Genomic DNA, 14,509 nt, shown 5'->3' on the forward strand with positions numbered 1-14,509 from the left:
AACTGCTGCTGTAAATTGAGAATGATCTTTATGTTGTTTGTTCACAAACAAATTGCAGATTTGTATATTTCACTGGCTGCAGCTCCAGCAATAAAACTGTAAAAAAAAAAAAAGTAAATGTTGGAAATTTTCAAATCCGCCCTGCTCTGTCTTGATAACCGTGACTCACCCGCAGGCTCACCGCAGGTCAGTTACACAAACTTTTGGCTCGGTGTTGTGTACGAACAATAACAGTGTGGCTCAACCGCTGCAAGGAAATGTACTGCGCTGGTATGTGACGCAAGTTATTTCATTTATTTATAACCTGAGGTCACTTCCCACAAATTTGCCTTGAGAGGCTTTACGATCCGCCTCAAAAATATTACAAGAAAATTTGAAGAAACCTCAGGATGAGCCAACAAGAAGGGATCCCTCTCTCAGGCAAACAAAATATGGATAGATAGCAACTTTATGGTTGGCTGGATAATATGATTCATAATACAGCTCACATGTGTTGCTTCAGCTTAATGGTTACATGTGACAGAAATATATTTCCAGTTTTATTACACCTAAAAGTGGCCAAACCACTTCAGCCAAAAATAAAATACACAATGCAGGATGTTGTCTGCAAGAAGAAACATCCACCAGGAACCAGGAAACGCACTGAGATGACACTGTGACCCAGAGCTCTGCCTATTACTGAACATCAAAGAAACACCATCGCCTGATGCATGTCCCGCATTATGGTTATTACTATTTATTTTGTACTTCCTTCCTTCTCTGCCTGAAAACCAGCCACTCGCTCACACGGTTGAAACTGAAAGTAGATGTTGGAGTCGTGCTGGAGTATCTTCCTTCTACTTTGTATTCAGACCTTTAAAAACTAGATTTAGTATTTCTAGAAAGGACAGAGGGCCTTGGTGTCTATGCGAACACAATCCAAGTTCAAATGCAGTTTATTTGTAGACAAAAACAGGGAAAATATATATGTAGATTTCTTTTTTTTAATCGAAAGGTTTGGATGTGTAAAGGGAAGCAGAAATGCAACTGATATGTCAATTATGTTGAGATACAGCTCGTCACCGCCTTTTGTGAAGTGTTATAACTGTGTAAAGATATCTACTAACAGATTTTAAATAAATATTTTGAGAAAATCCAAAGACTTCCTTTTTTTATTTCATTGATCATTTGGATTTATCGAGAGAAGCACTAGCTCCCTTTTATAAATAAGCTAGTTAGTCTTTTTTTAATGAGATGTATTCTCGACCGCCACAGCAAGGTCAAAGGTCACGCAAAGCAGCCGCCTTGGAGGTCACAGAAACTTTTTAAAATGTATTTCTTGTTTTTGCATAACCATGATTGTGTTATGTGGGGTGAAGCTCATGTTTTGACAACATTATCTAATCAAAACAACATTTTATCACAACATCTTCAGTCTCGTATCGCGGGCATGAGTCGCAATAGAAGTTTCCGACCCGCTGTTCAGAAGTTAGCATGAATGCTCATTAGACTTTGAAATAGTAGTCTGACGGAAGAATCCCTACTCAAGATCCACTTACTATCTTTTTCCAGAGTCTTCTTGTATTAACCAATTTTATTTATTTTATTCGCCATATTAATAAAACAAGGTTTAACCCGTTGAAAACCAGACCTCCTTTTCCCTGTTTGAGTGTTTTTCCCTGTGTTTGGGTCGTAGTAGGAACCCCAAATTAAATCCAACATTACCTTTTTGGAAAGATTAGGACTTGAATAATAAGAATCTGCAACACAAATAACAATAAACCAAAGCCTTGGCCTGTTAGGAAGTAGTTTCAGTCAAAAAACTAAGTTGTTTTTTCAAGACAGCATTGAGTTATCGTGACAGAGCTCTGTCTTTAATCTCATGATGTTATGCTTCCTCATGTCTGAGTGTATCTGTGTTTGGCATCAGTCAAAGTCTCTCCATCTGTCGCTCTTCATCATGTTGAAGGGTCGACACACACACGCTCCTCTGCATTCTTCTTTTGTGGACAATATCACATCTTGTTGTATTAATTAATCAATGAATGTGATGTTTTTGGCTGATCCATCCCAATAACAATTAACAAAGATTTGAATAAAACGTGGTTAGACGGGAACTTGCACAATGTGGCCCCTTTTTAGATTATTCTGTACAGTCAGTTCTTTAAAAAAAAAGGCTAAAAACAGAGATATAATTTAGAGCGCTCACATCCAGTCAAACGTTCAATTTAGAGTCAGTTTAACCTAAGCTGCTTGTCTTTGGACTCCATCGAACCCGCATCTCTCTTGCGGTTCCCCTTTTTATTTGGATTTATTTTACTTTGTATTGTTTTCTTGAGTTGCTGTATGATGGTAATTATCCATTTTACCGATCTGTAATCTACTCATACCGATTGGAAAGGGCGTGTGGTGCGCGGTCTGCACTGTAGAGGGCGCCATTGCGCCTCGCGTCGGCGAGTCTGCTGGCGAGTGTTCAGAAGAAGAGACGGAAGAAGAAGAAGAAGAAGAAGAAGCAGAAGAAGAAGAAGAAGAAGAAGAAGAAGAAGAAGGAAAGCGGAAGTGCGCTCGTGTGAGAACCAAAACACATGTGTTGAACCATTTTTCTGCACTTTGAAAGTGTTGTATTTCCTCCCGTTTTTTCCGTGAAGTCGGCGGCGACGTAGAAATGAACGGTGAGTTTCATTCACGAGTGAAAGTGACGTTTTTTTTTTAACGTAGCGTTAGCTAACGTCGCTGTTTCTGACCCATGAACGCGGACCTTCGTCAAACTCACTTTACTCCTCTTTTAAATCCCCCAATATGTTCCTTCTGCCTCCTCTCACCTGCTGTCAGTCCCTTAAACGGCTCTTTGACGTTATAATGTGTCACGTTTAGATCTAATAAACGGGTTTTGGCAATATAGTGCTGCAATACTACTGTACACATTACTATGTGGTATGTAAAAATACCAACGTCAACCATACAGCCTATATTTCCATACAGCATATTGTTGTGCTATATATAGCACAAACATATATAGTCTGTGCTATATATAACCACACAGTCTATATAACCACACAGCCTCTATAATCATACAATATGGTAAAACAGAAGGAATCTCATTTACATTTTTGTAAAGTTGAACTTATTTAGTTGTAAAAACAAATGTAGCTTATTTTTTCTTTTAGCTTTCAGTGTTTTGCCCCCAAGTTACTAAAAAGACAGACTGATGCAGCTTCAACAATAAACATCAAACGTTAATTGTTGCTTTCGTGCAAGAACTTTGCCCGAAAGCAAATTCCTAGAATTTCTCCTTTTAATTTGAAACATGTCGCCAGTCTCTGTCTAGAGTTTTTTTTTTTTTCCCCCTGTTGCTGTTATCAGTACGAGTGATGGATTGAGTCTGTACTGTCTCAGTGTGCACAGAAGGGAATATTTGTAACTCGTCAGACTGGTCTGTAAACGCTCTTCTCCTTCCCTTTAAACAAGCAACCTTTGATTTGATTCCCTTGAGGCTATACGATCGGGGAATGTACAACATGTCGCAAAACCTGAGCTGAGAACTGTGCCAAAGTCATTGTTCCTCAACTGATAACCTCATTAATCTGTGCCAAAAGGAAGTCCCTGCCACAAAAAACAAATTTGCTTATTTCCGCATGGCTATTTTTATCAGCCATTCCAAATGATTGTGATCACCAAACCCCCAGACATTTAGATTATCAGGTCATTCTCAGTGATTGTATTTGTTACACAATGGCTTCAGGTGTCACGTCATCCTAATGCACCTCTCCTTTAAGACAAAGTGATATCTAAATCTATAGCATTAGCGTCACTGAGTACAACGCACCAATCAATGATGCGTGAGGTGATTTTTGTTTCCTTTAACAAAGTTGTGTCTTTGGCTCGATCTTTAGTGCCAAGCCACTCTGTTTTATTTTTGCAATTGTCAAAGAGACGACCTATTTGAGAGCATTATCTGCTGTTTGTGGCGTTGGGGACAGCCTAGGATTTGGTTCTCCGCAGCCAGCTTCATAGCAGACGCAGAGTTTGTCCGAAACGGCAACGCAAGAAATCTCAGGAACGATTTGTATCCCTCGATCAAGGGTTTCAGTAAAATCCCACACTCCCTGTCTACAGAATAAAATAGGATCTATTTACCTGCAGTGGTGTTTCAGTAATGTGAGTAATTCAACAACTCCCCTGTGCATTCTGGTCCGATCTCTCAGTAAGGTGATGAGGTTGTGTGTAATACTGGTTTTGTTTGTCCCGTTCAACAGAAGCGCTCGTTCGAGCCACAATCCCTCAGGATCTGGTGAAGGTTCTCGGTGTGGAGGTAAGCCGATACCGCCGAGCTGACCAGTGCTGTGAAACTATGAAATGTGTATTCCAGATGTGTAATCTCTCATCGATGTTCCGGTCACGTTGCGCAAAGACCTTACTGCAGAACAGAACGTGTCATGAGAAAAATAATAATAACGAGCAACTGTTTTAAATGATTTAGTTCATTGTTTTTGTAATTTTTCTTGTAAAAGACAAAAACAAATTTTTTGCTTCCACCTTTTTTTTTTTAATTTGAGGATTGGATGCCTAATAAATTATGATAAAATTGAATATCTTTATTTTTTGGACTGTTGTGAAGAATAAAACTTGAAAATAGATTTTTCACATTTTTTCTGACATTTTCTATTTGTCTTCATGCAATAATTAAAGAATGTGTTGATGTTTTTTTTACTTTCATCGACATATTCATGTTTTTTCAATGCATTAGTGAGCATTTGCCTACAGGGCGGGCTTTGCTTAGTGCTCATGCAGCGCCTGCTTCATCATCTTAATCATCTTCACCAAGTTTAAGTTTTAGTTTTTAAGATTGCACAAGTGAGATCCTACAAAAGACAACCAGCCTATTTCATAGACCAACACATAAGCCAATTTAAATACTAACATATTCATAATCACATGTTCATTTTCAATATGCTTTATTTTTTACAAAATAGTTAGAAGTTTAACTAACCAAACCAGATGTTTCCCTTGTATAGCTTCGCTGCGGTTCGACTTCTTCCAGTGTGAAGTATTTGAAAGCTTCAAACAAGTTTTAAAGTAGCTTCCCCAACACTGGTGACAAGAAAGAAGATGAAGAAAAACTACATCTACATCCACATACATATTTACATACATATTTCACATCTCTGTTCTGTCCCCGTCTCATGTTCCAGCCCCGGACCGACTCCCAAGCCGAGGCCTTCACCCGGTCCTTCCTGAAGAACGGCATTCAGCCGAACTCGCGGACGGATCTGAACAGCATGCTGAGTCACAAGGCCGTGGTTCTGGGCTACGCCAGGCCCAAGAAGGACAAGTCCAAGACCAAGAGCAAGAGGGCCAAAGGGCTGAACGCTCGGCAGAAGAGGGCCATGAAGATCTTCCACATCAAGCCGGAGCACCAGAGGTTTGTGACGATGAGAAGCGCGTCGGGAACGCCGGCGGACATCAACGCCGTCTTGTCAAAATCGTAGTTGCGAAGCGTTTGTTTGTTTTGCTCGCACCTCTCCCCAGCATCACTGTTCTTGTCATTGCCATCGCAGATACGAGCTTTTCCTGCCTCTGCATGAACTCTGGAGACAGTACATCATTGACCTGTGCAACGGGTTGAAACCCTCGTGGTAAATCAGTCCGGATCGCTGCAGATTACGCAATCACTGCTGATTTCAAAGCAATTTCAAAAGTCCTTTTTGCCTTCACAGCGTTTTCACTCTTGTATGTTCTGTTGTATGTTCTGTTGTGTGTGTTTTTTTACAGCAGTCCACAGTTTGTGCAACAGAAGCTTCTGAAGGCAGACTTCCACGGTGCCATCCTCACAGGTAGACCTTTTTCGCTAACCCGATCGGGTCGGCTAACCTTTCCACGTCCTTGTGTTTGATATGTTTGAGCCTCGATGCGTAGAAGAGCAAGACGACGACTTGCTGCACGTGTAAAGCTCACCTTCTGAGCAGCGAGAGTCATGCTGCGTACAAGTAAACCACTTTAATTCAAAGTCTGCATCGGTAGAAATTCATATTGAGGCGTTTGATCATAAGTGAAATAAATTAGAACGATGCGTCTCTTGATTTGACCGCTTACCAACCTTACGAACGAGTCGTGTTTTAACGCAGAGTAAATGTGATACGTGACCGAATGGTGTCTCTCACCCTGCTGATGGCTGTCTCCTGGGCTTTTATTGTGAAAACCTACCTGTTGTTACTAAAGCCCATCATCTGGAAGCATTTCTCTCCAGTGCTCTACTGATAGTTTCCCTCTCTCTCGTAGTGATCCGCTCTAAATGCCCATCCCATGTCGGCACCACGGGGATTCTCGTCCAAGAGTTCAAACACATCTTCAAAATCATCACTAAAGAAGACCGGCTGAAGGGTAAGACCCGGACCCCTTACTGTCGGTACCATCCGACCCGACATCTTAACGTCTGTGTAGCGCCGGCATCCAAATGGTTCATGTTGACATGTGATCTTTTGAAGCGCCGCATCCGAATGTTTCCCCGCGGCAGCGTCGTGCCCCTCGCAGCGCGGTCACGAGCTCGGTCTGACGGGCCCCTTTGCACTTTGTCCCGTCGCAGTGATCCCCAAGAGGAACAGCGTGTTCGCGGTGGAGGTCAACGGCTTCGTCTCGCACATCTACGGCAGCAGGTTCGAGCAGCGAGCCAGCGAGCGCTCCGCCAAGAAGTTCAAAACGAGAGGGACCATCGACTTGTGAGGCGTCGACCACGAGGACGCGGAGAGACAAAGAGAAACGAGACGCCGGCGACCGACGCGCAGCAGAAGCTTTGAGGCCGTTTACTGGGTTTGATATTTAAGTTTAGGTGTCACTTTATATGAACAGCGAACTCCGCCAACATGGCGCTGTGTTTACTTGGCATGGGCAGTACTCATGAGCCGGTGACAACGGTTGTGTAATGTTGTCTGCGTCAGGTTTGTCGAGTCTGAAACCCGACATCTGAGTCTCGGTCCACTTGATGGCGTTTCAGAGACACTGGCTCCAGACACTTCATTGCTGGTTACTGGCCGTATTTATTTAATGTATGTTTGGATTTTTTTACCTAATGTTTTGGAAATTAAATGCATACTTTTTCTTTTGATCAATTAAAATGGTTTTGTGCTCGAGGCCGTTTTTGCACGGCTGCTTCTCGTTGAGACAAAATTGAAAAAGAAGTGAGACGTGAGTCTTATTTTGTTACACTTGAATTGGTTTTGTTGTATTCACTTTAATAAAACACATACATATTCCTCAAAGAAAAGTGTCGGCAAAACTTCTCGACTCTTCAAGTCTCAAACGAGCTTTCCAACGAGCCGTAAGCTGTCGCTCTGCGTACGCGTCCCAGCAGTGAACCAGTCGTCAGCTCTCCGTCTTTTCACCGCGAGGTGAAGGAGTTTATTTCACTCTTGTTAGAGCAGCCAGATGGAAAAAAAAAACACCCGCTGTTGCACAGCAGTATTAAGTTTGATTCATCTCATTATTTCACTATTTAACATGTACAGGCTTTTTACGGTCATGGAAAACCTGGAAAATTAAATTTCCTGTCCTGGAAAAGTCCTTAAAAAAACTAAAATCTCAAAAGTGTAGTAAAAGTTGTGTAAATGTGTTATATTCATCTGTTCATGACGTCCATTCACGCCGAGTTTGAAATAATGAATATACTTTTAAAAGAAAGACAGTCAAAATATAAGCAGCATTCATACAGCCATCGATATAAATGTTTATTCTTTTAATCAAACTATTTTCTCTCATTTGTGTCATTTAAGGTTTACTGTATGCTTTGAATCCTCATTGTTAGTTTAAATACTACATTTTATCACTTTTCACTATATGTTTGCTCATGGACATTTGGTTTAAAGTCATGGAAAAGCATTTGGTCACAATGTGTATGACCCGTGTGTGTATTGAGCAGCAGAGGACGGCGCAAACGTGCGCGGTAACCACACACGTGTACTGCACCCTCGTTTCAACAGAAGCATGGCGGCTGCAAGCCGTAGTGCTGCATAAGTGTCGCTGTACTTCCCTGAACTCCTGCAGCTGGAGATGCTCGTTTGCCTCTCTCACATTCCTGCTCAGAGAACTCGTCTAACAGGCGCCGGCCCGGTTGACCTGGAACAGTGTGTGCTTTGACACTGCAGAATCTAATGGATTTAATATTCATCGGTGTCCTATTTGAAGACACACAGAGGTCACTCGTATCCGATTGTCCCAACACACTCAGTTTTGCAGCTGTGGCATTGTGTGAAGACAACAATATCCAGTTTGTGTGTGTGTGTGCATGCTGTAATGTACATTTTCTATTCTCAGTTGTAATTATCTTTCACAAACCTCTGTATGCAAATCATCTTCTCTCCTGCACAACACAGATACATGAGGCCTTTAGCCCACAGCTGCAGTCCCTTTGTTCTTATAACCACCACCTCGCCTCACGCGTAGACATGAATAGAGCCAGTATTTCCTCTCATGACAAGTTAATACTTTGTATGTCATCGCCCTCAACTAGAGCACAACTCCAGCTGCTTGTCTGAGCACAAATAAAAAGCCACACCCGTTAACGAAACAATGTAGAGGTCATGTTGTTTTACACCTCACGTGTGTGTCGTACCTCTGGCCACTAAACGTGTATTTATATCAATATTTAATATAAAATTGTGCAGAATGCAACTTTTTTTTGTCTGTCAGAATATTTTCACCTGCAAGTAAAATGGACTTAGTCCAAATAAAGGACTTGTGTTATACAATGAACACATGACAAGAAGTTATATGGCTTACATGTCCTATGCAGCATAATAATATGTTAAACCTAGTATCATGTATATCCTCTATAGATGTAATATACAGTTCAAAAATACTACCACGTTGTGGTTCTGACACAGAGTTGGACCTCACTCTGGCTGCTTCTAATGACCTCACACAGGCATCTACCGTCCAGGGTAGACTACCACGCGCTGTGGTCTAACGCGCGAGCTACACTGGTAGACCCGCGCGTGCTTAGTGCCTCAAGTGTGTCCGGGCCCGGTTTCGAACCCGGGCCCCCCATGTGCCAGCCCACTGTAGCCTCTACGAGGCCACCGTGGTAGACAAAAGTAGAGAAGTAACAGTTTATATTGAACTTTTGTTTCGTTGGTTAAACATAAACAATATGAATACAGCAACGAGCCCGTCAGAGCAACGCGACGTCACGTGACCAAGACGCCGTTCTGACTCGAGGGAGGGGGGGGGGGGGGCAGAGAGAGAGAGAGGTAAACTGTGTACTGCTGGAGCTTGACCATGGCACCTGATACACACACACACACACACACACACACACACACACACACACACACACACACACACACACACACACACACACACACACGCACACAATCCAATCAAGAAACATCTCCAGGATGCTCAGTGGAACCGGGATGCATGAGCTCAATGTCGAGAATCCTGACAAAAGCTGTGAATACTTATGTACTTGTTAGATTTTCCTTCTTTATTTCTAATACATTTGCATCATATTCCATCATATTTGTTATTATGGGGTTTTGGCTGTACAACGTTGAGGGAAAACAATAATTTAATCCATTTTGGAATAAAGCTGTCACGTCACAAAATGTGTAAAAAGTCAACGCTGTGAATACTTTGTGGATGCACCTACACGTGATGGACAGACTGACTCTGTGACGCTGCCTCTTCTCTGCGCAGGAAATGATTCTGCTCCAGAACAATTTAATGATCGTGCACCAGTTCAAGATGAGAAGGAACTAACAAAAGGGAGGGCAGCCTGTGGAAGTTTGTTTATTTTGTCTATTTTTAACCACAACTCCAGCTGCTTGTCTGAGTTCAAATAAAAAGACACACCCGTTTATGAACCAAAGGAGGTCATGTTGTTTTTTCACCTTCTCACGTGTCGTACACATATATGTTGTGGCCATTAAACAGGTTGTTGTTATTAAGATCAAGTGTATTTAGATCAATATTGCATATAAAACTTTTTATTTCCACCTGCGAGTAAAATGGACTCAGACAAAATAAAGGACTTGTGCAATTAACACAATCGAAAGAAAGCATGTTATGCCACACTATGACTTCTATGACATTGTGTATGCAGCACAATAACATGATAAACATATGATCTCATGTATATCCTCTAGATCTCATGTTGGTGCAGGTGTAAAGACAGTTGACGGCTCTGTGAGCCACAAGAAGATTCCTTTAGATTTCATCAGTCAACACTTCCTACCAGGAAAGTCAAAGACATGAATTCCAAAAACGTGCTTGTGTAAGAAAGTTTTTTTTTCTTTCTTACACAAGGAGGTCAAGAAACAGTGACGCGCACGAGCCCGCCCCTAACTTTATCTGAAATGGGTTTGACTTCCAGCTGTAATTCACGTGGGGAAGTCCCAGTGTGTCTCCGTGACGCGTCACCGTTCCAACAAAAGGCGCCCGCGCGCCTCTGATTGCCATTAAGGAATCTGCCGAGCACAGGACAGAGGCGAGGAGCTGTACATGCATAAACAACAACAACACACTGACCAACAAGGCTCGAGTCGTCTCGTAGATAACAATAGGCACCATGGAGAACCAGCTGATGTTTGGCCAGGATAACCAGAACCGCATCCACGCCGTGGAGAGCTCGTTCGGGCGGTCCGGGAAGCCCCTGCTCGAGCCGGGCCGGGTCCTGATCGGAGAGGGTCGGCTGATGAAAATGAGCCGCCGGGGGCCTCAGCCCAAGGCCTTCTTCCTCTTCAACGACGTGCTGGTGTACGGGAGCATCATCCTGAACGGCCGCTGGCACAAGAAGCAGAAGATCATCCCTCTCGGTGAGCAGCTCAGACCCGCAGGGAGGCACTGGGAGGGGTTCCGACATCACGGATGGACTTTGAAATAATAATAAAAAACAACCTCAGACTCTCCAAAAAAGAGGAAAATAACAAGCTGATTCCACATGTTACTGCTGCTGCAGAGACACAACTGGTCAGATTACTTTGCAATGTGCTGTTTTAAAGTAATCTGAATATGCTTGCATTACTTTTGGAATACTTTAAAGACAAACATTGTAAATATTCGAAATTTGCAGTTCATCAAATTAAATTGCACGTGCAAAAACTAATGTATATCTGAGCTGTAGGGGAGAGCGGGGCCTCATGGCACGAGCCGTCAAACTGGTTATGTGACAAACAAATCTGAGAAGAGCAAAAACTGCACTATTTATGTGGAAAAACAACTTTGAAGACGAAGTATGTTCGATTATAATCGTTTTGTTTGTTGTTGTTGTTGTTGCACAGAATAGAGGAGAACACATACATGCACCGACTACTGCTCTATATATCTCTCGTTATTGCATCAGTCTTTGTAACACACATGGATTGTATCTTTTATTCCAGAGGACAGCCAGATTGAGGACTTGGAGGACGGCGTTACAATGAGGAACCAGTGGCTGATCCGCACGCCGTGCAAGTCCTTCTACGTGGCCGCCTCCTCGTCCGAGGAGAAGCGCGCGTGGATCGAGCACATCGAGGACTGCCGCTCCAGTCTGCTGCGCAGCGGCTCCTGCCGGCCCGGGGCCCACTTCGCCAACACCTGGATCCCGGACCGGGCGTCCGCCGTCTGCATGCGCTGCTCCGGCAGGTTCACCGTGACGCAGCGCCGACACCACTGCCGGAAGTGCGGCTTCGTGGTCTGCGGCGCGTGCTCCAAGAAGCGCGCGGTGATCCAACACATCCACCCGACCAAGTGGCTGCGGGTCTGCACCATGTGCCACTCGAGCCTCTCGGCCCCGGAGGCCCCGCCGGAGGGGCCCCGCGGGCCGCAGCGCGGCAGCGTGGAGAAGATCGGCTCGGATGAAGACGACGTGGACGGACTGAGCGAGGAAGAGGAGGCAGAGGAGCAGATGGAGGACCACGACCCCAGCAAGTGGTCCAACTTCCAGATGGACACCTGGTCCACGTACGTGTACTTCAAACCAGAGCACACGGGGCCGCGCGTGGACACAGACTGATGCAGCTAAAGGGCCTTCTCATTTAAGGAAAACAAGAAAAACATGTTTATACTGTATTTATGTTTGTTTAATATGTCTTTTTTTTATTGATATAAAGTCGTCAGTTGATTTCTCCTGATACAGTGCTCAGAGGAACACTAATTTCAGTCGTGAGTGTGTGTGTGTGTGTGTGTGTGTGTGTGTGTGTGTGTGTGTGTGTGTGTGTGTGTGTGTGTGTGTGTGTGTGTGTGTGTGTGTACATGGCAAAGCCTCACCATAATAAGTTTAAACGTTAATAGTTCCTCATGATCAGCTTGTGACACGTGAACGTCATCATGTAAATACTTTACTTTATTTTTTGTATTGTTTGTTGCAGATGCTTTGCACTGCTTCTCTGGAATTGTTGTGCATACAAAAATAAAAGCAACTTGATATGTATATCTATATCTGTGTATTTTCTCTCATATGAAAACACTTTGCATCAGTTTAAGAAGTCAGTCAGGAGTGATGGACGAAGAGTATTTGAACCTTCATAACTTTTTTTGGACAGACTTTTTTGGGGATCTTTTGACGTAGTACTTGTATGGCTTTATAACTATTTATTACTTGTTTTGGACATTTTATACTAGTATAGTATTATTTGTATGACTTATAACATACTTATGACATGTCCACATATACAGTCTGTGAGGGTTAACTTTGTCCCATCACACCGTCGAGTGTTTGAGGGATGATATATTAACTATTTATTTTATGCGTTCAACATACAATACTATGATTTTTTTTTAAATTTTATGAGGTTTTATGCCATATTTGGTTTAAGAATTTACCATCAACAACTGCAGCACATTTGTAAACAGCCGAAATGATTTTAGCGAGATACAGATACTCCTAAAAACAGACAGAAATGTTTGAGGATTACATTAATCAAGGGAGAAATATACTTAAAAATACTTGTTGACCCAATAGCATTAGTTATGTTGGTAAGAGAGAGAGCGAAAAAAGAAAGCCCCGAAGCTTCATACGACTTTATCTGCACATCACTATTTCCAACGCTCCAAACTTTAACTGTAAATTATGCTGATGCAGAATTTACCATCAGTCAACACTTCCTACCAGGAAAGTCAAAGAGATAAAATCCAAAAGATATAGATGGAATGTAATATCAGATAAAGTTCAAAAAAACTACCACGTTGTGGTTCTGACACAGAGTTGGACCTCACTCGGGCTGCTTCTAATGACCTCACACAGGCATCTACCGTCCAGGGTAGACTACCACGCGCTGTGGTCTAACGCGCGAGCTACACTGGTAGACCCGCGCGTGCTTAGTGCCTCAAGTGTGTCCGGGCCCGGTTTCGAACCCGGGCCCCCCATGTGCCAGCCCACTGTAGCCTCTACGAGGCCACCGTGGTAGACAAAAGTAGAGAAGTAACAGTTTATATTGAACTTTTGTTTCGTTGGTTAAACATAAACAATATGAATACAGCAACGAGCCCGTTAGAGCAACGCGACGTCACGTGACCAAGACGCCGTTCTGACTCGGTGGTGGGAGGAGGGGAGGGGGGGGGGCGGGGGGGGGGGGGGGTGAAGAGATGTCAATTTGGTTGATGACACAAAATCTGCAAAACTAACGACATTCCCGTCAGTCTCAGCTGTAAACTCAGATGATGGACATGCTCACTGCCAGCATGAGTCACTATCAGAGGATCAGAGGTGTGATGGTTTACTGTAAAATAGTTGGACGTTTTCCTTGAATCTCACCCAAATGTTTTTTCCCTCGGGCTAAAGTCAGAAAGTCCCCAGAGAGCATAAGCATTGCACACCGAAACCGGCTTCCTGATCTCTGCAGGAAGCCAACGACACTGTTTCATAAGAACGACACTTTGAAAAAAAACAATGAATCTGGGTTTTGACTGGTGCCAGTTTGACTTCCTGCCTCTGACGCGAAGGCTACAAGGAACAAGACGATATTATTACTTTGAGCACAGAGGCCTGAATGCAGGCTGCCGACGTCACAACCGCACAAAAGCATCCTCTTTGTTCTCTTGTGAAAACAAACTATTTTTGGCCTTCTTCTTCTTCTGTCACAAAGCTATAACAACAGTAGAAAGTCCCGGTGTAAAACCAGCCCAGTCCCAGACTTCTGTCTACAAGAATTATGATTATTTAAATGAAAACACCAGTATGCTGATGCAGTGTAGTCCCTCTTAAATCTACACCTAAACACGTGTACATCAACAGTGTATACTTGTATCTGCTGGTTCCTACACTCCAAACTTTAACTGCAAATAAAAAAGGCTGTAAAGATACTGGTTTAGTTAGTTAGTTGTTTGAAATAGTAATTTGAAGTAGGCTATGCGAGTCAAAAGTACATCTTGAGTAAAGTTTTAAGTACTTCTTACTCATTCATTTTAGTTAAGTAAGGTTAGTATACACTAAATAAACTTTGGGCTTAAGCTCATACACTCACCAAAAAACCCCAAAATTGAATGATGAGGCGTTTTCTCTGAGTTACGACTTTAGTATCTTGTAACTGTAGCAGCTTTAATGAGTTGATGATTACAA

General features: G+C 42.9%; 2 protein-coding genes across 2 annotated transcripts; both read left to right on the forward strand.

The window, feature by feature from the left end:
- The first annotated feature begins 2,521 nt into the window (after positions 1–2,521).
- Positions 2,522–8,585, forward strand: pop4 (POP4 homolog, ribonuclease P/MRP subunit). The gene is made up of 7 exons (XM_068574034.1): positions 2,522–2,651; positions 4,236–4,291; positions 5,172–5,401; positions 5,538–5,615; positions 5,752–5,813; positions 6,259–6,360; positions 6,563–8,585. The coding sequence occupies exons 1-7, from the start codon at positions 2,645–2,647 to the stop codon at positions 6,697–6,699; spliced, it is 672 nt and encodes a 223-aa protein (XP_068430135.1). The 5' UTR covers positions 2,522–2,644; the 3' UTR covers positions 6,700–8,585.
- Positions 8,586–10,499: 1,914 nt separating this feature from the next.
- plekhf1 (pleckstrin homology domain containing, family F (with FYVE domain) member 1) lies at positions 10,500–11,992 on the forward strand. Its single transcript, XM_068575030.1, has 2 exons — positions 10,500–10,787; positions 11,352–11,992. Exons 1-2 carry the CDS (start codon positions 10,541–10,543, stop codon positions 11,963–11,965), a joined length of 861 nt encoding a protein of 286 aa, XP_068431131.1. The 5' UTR covers positions 10,500–10,540; the 3' UTR covers positions 11,966–11,992.
- The last annotated feature ends 2,517 nt before the right edge of the window (positions 11,993–14,509 follow it).

The sequence above is a fragment of the Clinocottus analis genome, unplaced genomic scaffold (genome assembly GCF_023055335.1).
Source record: "Clinocottus analis isolate CAN_PGR_092001 unplaced genomic scaffold, fCliAna1.0.p SCAF_1, whole genome shotgun sequence".
Taxonomy (NCBI): Eukaryota; Metazoa; Chordata; class Actinopteri; order Perciformes; family Cottidae; genus Clinocottus; species Clinocottus analis.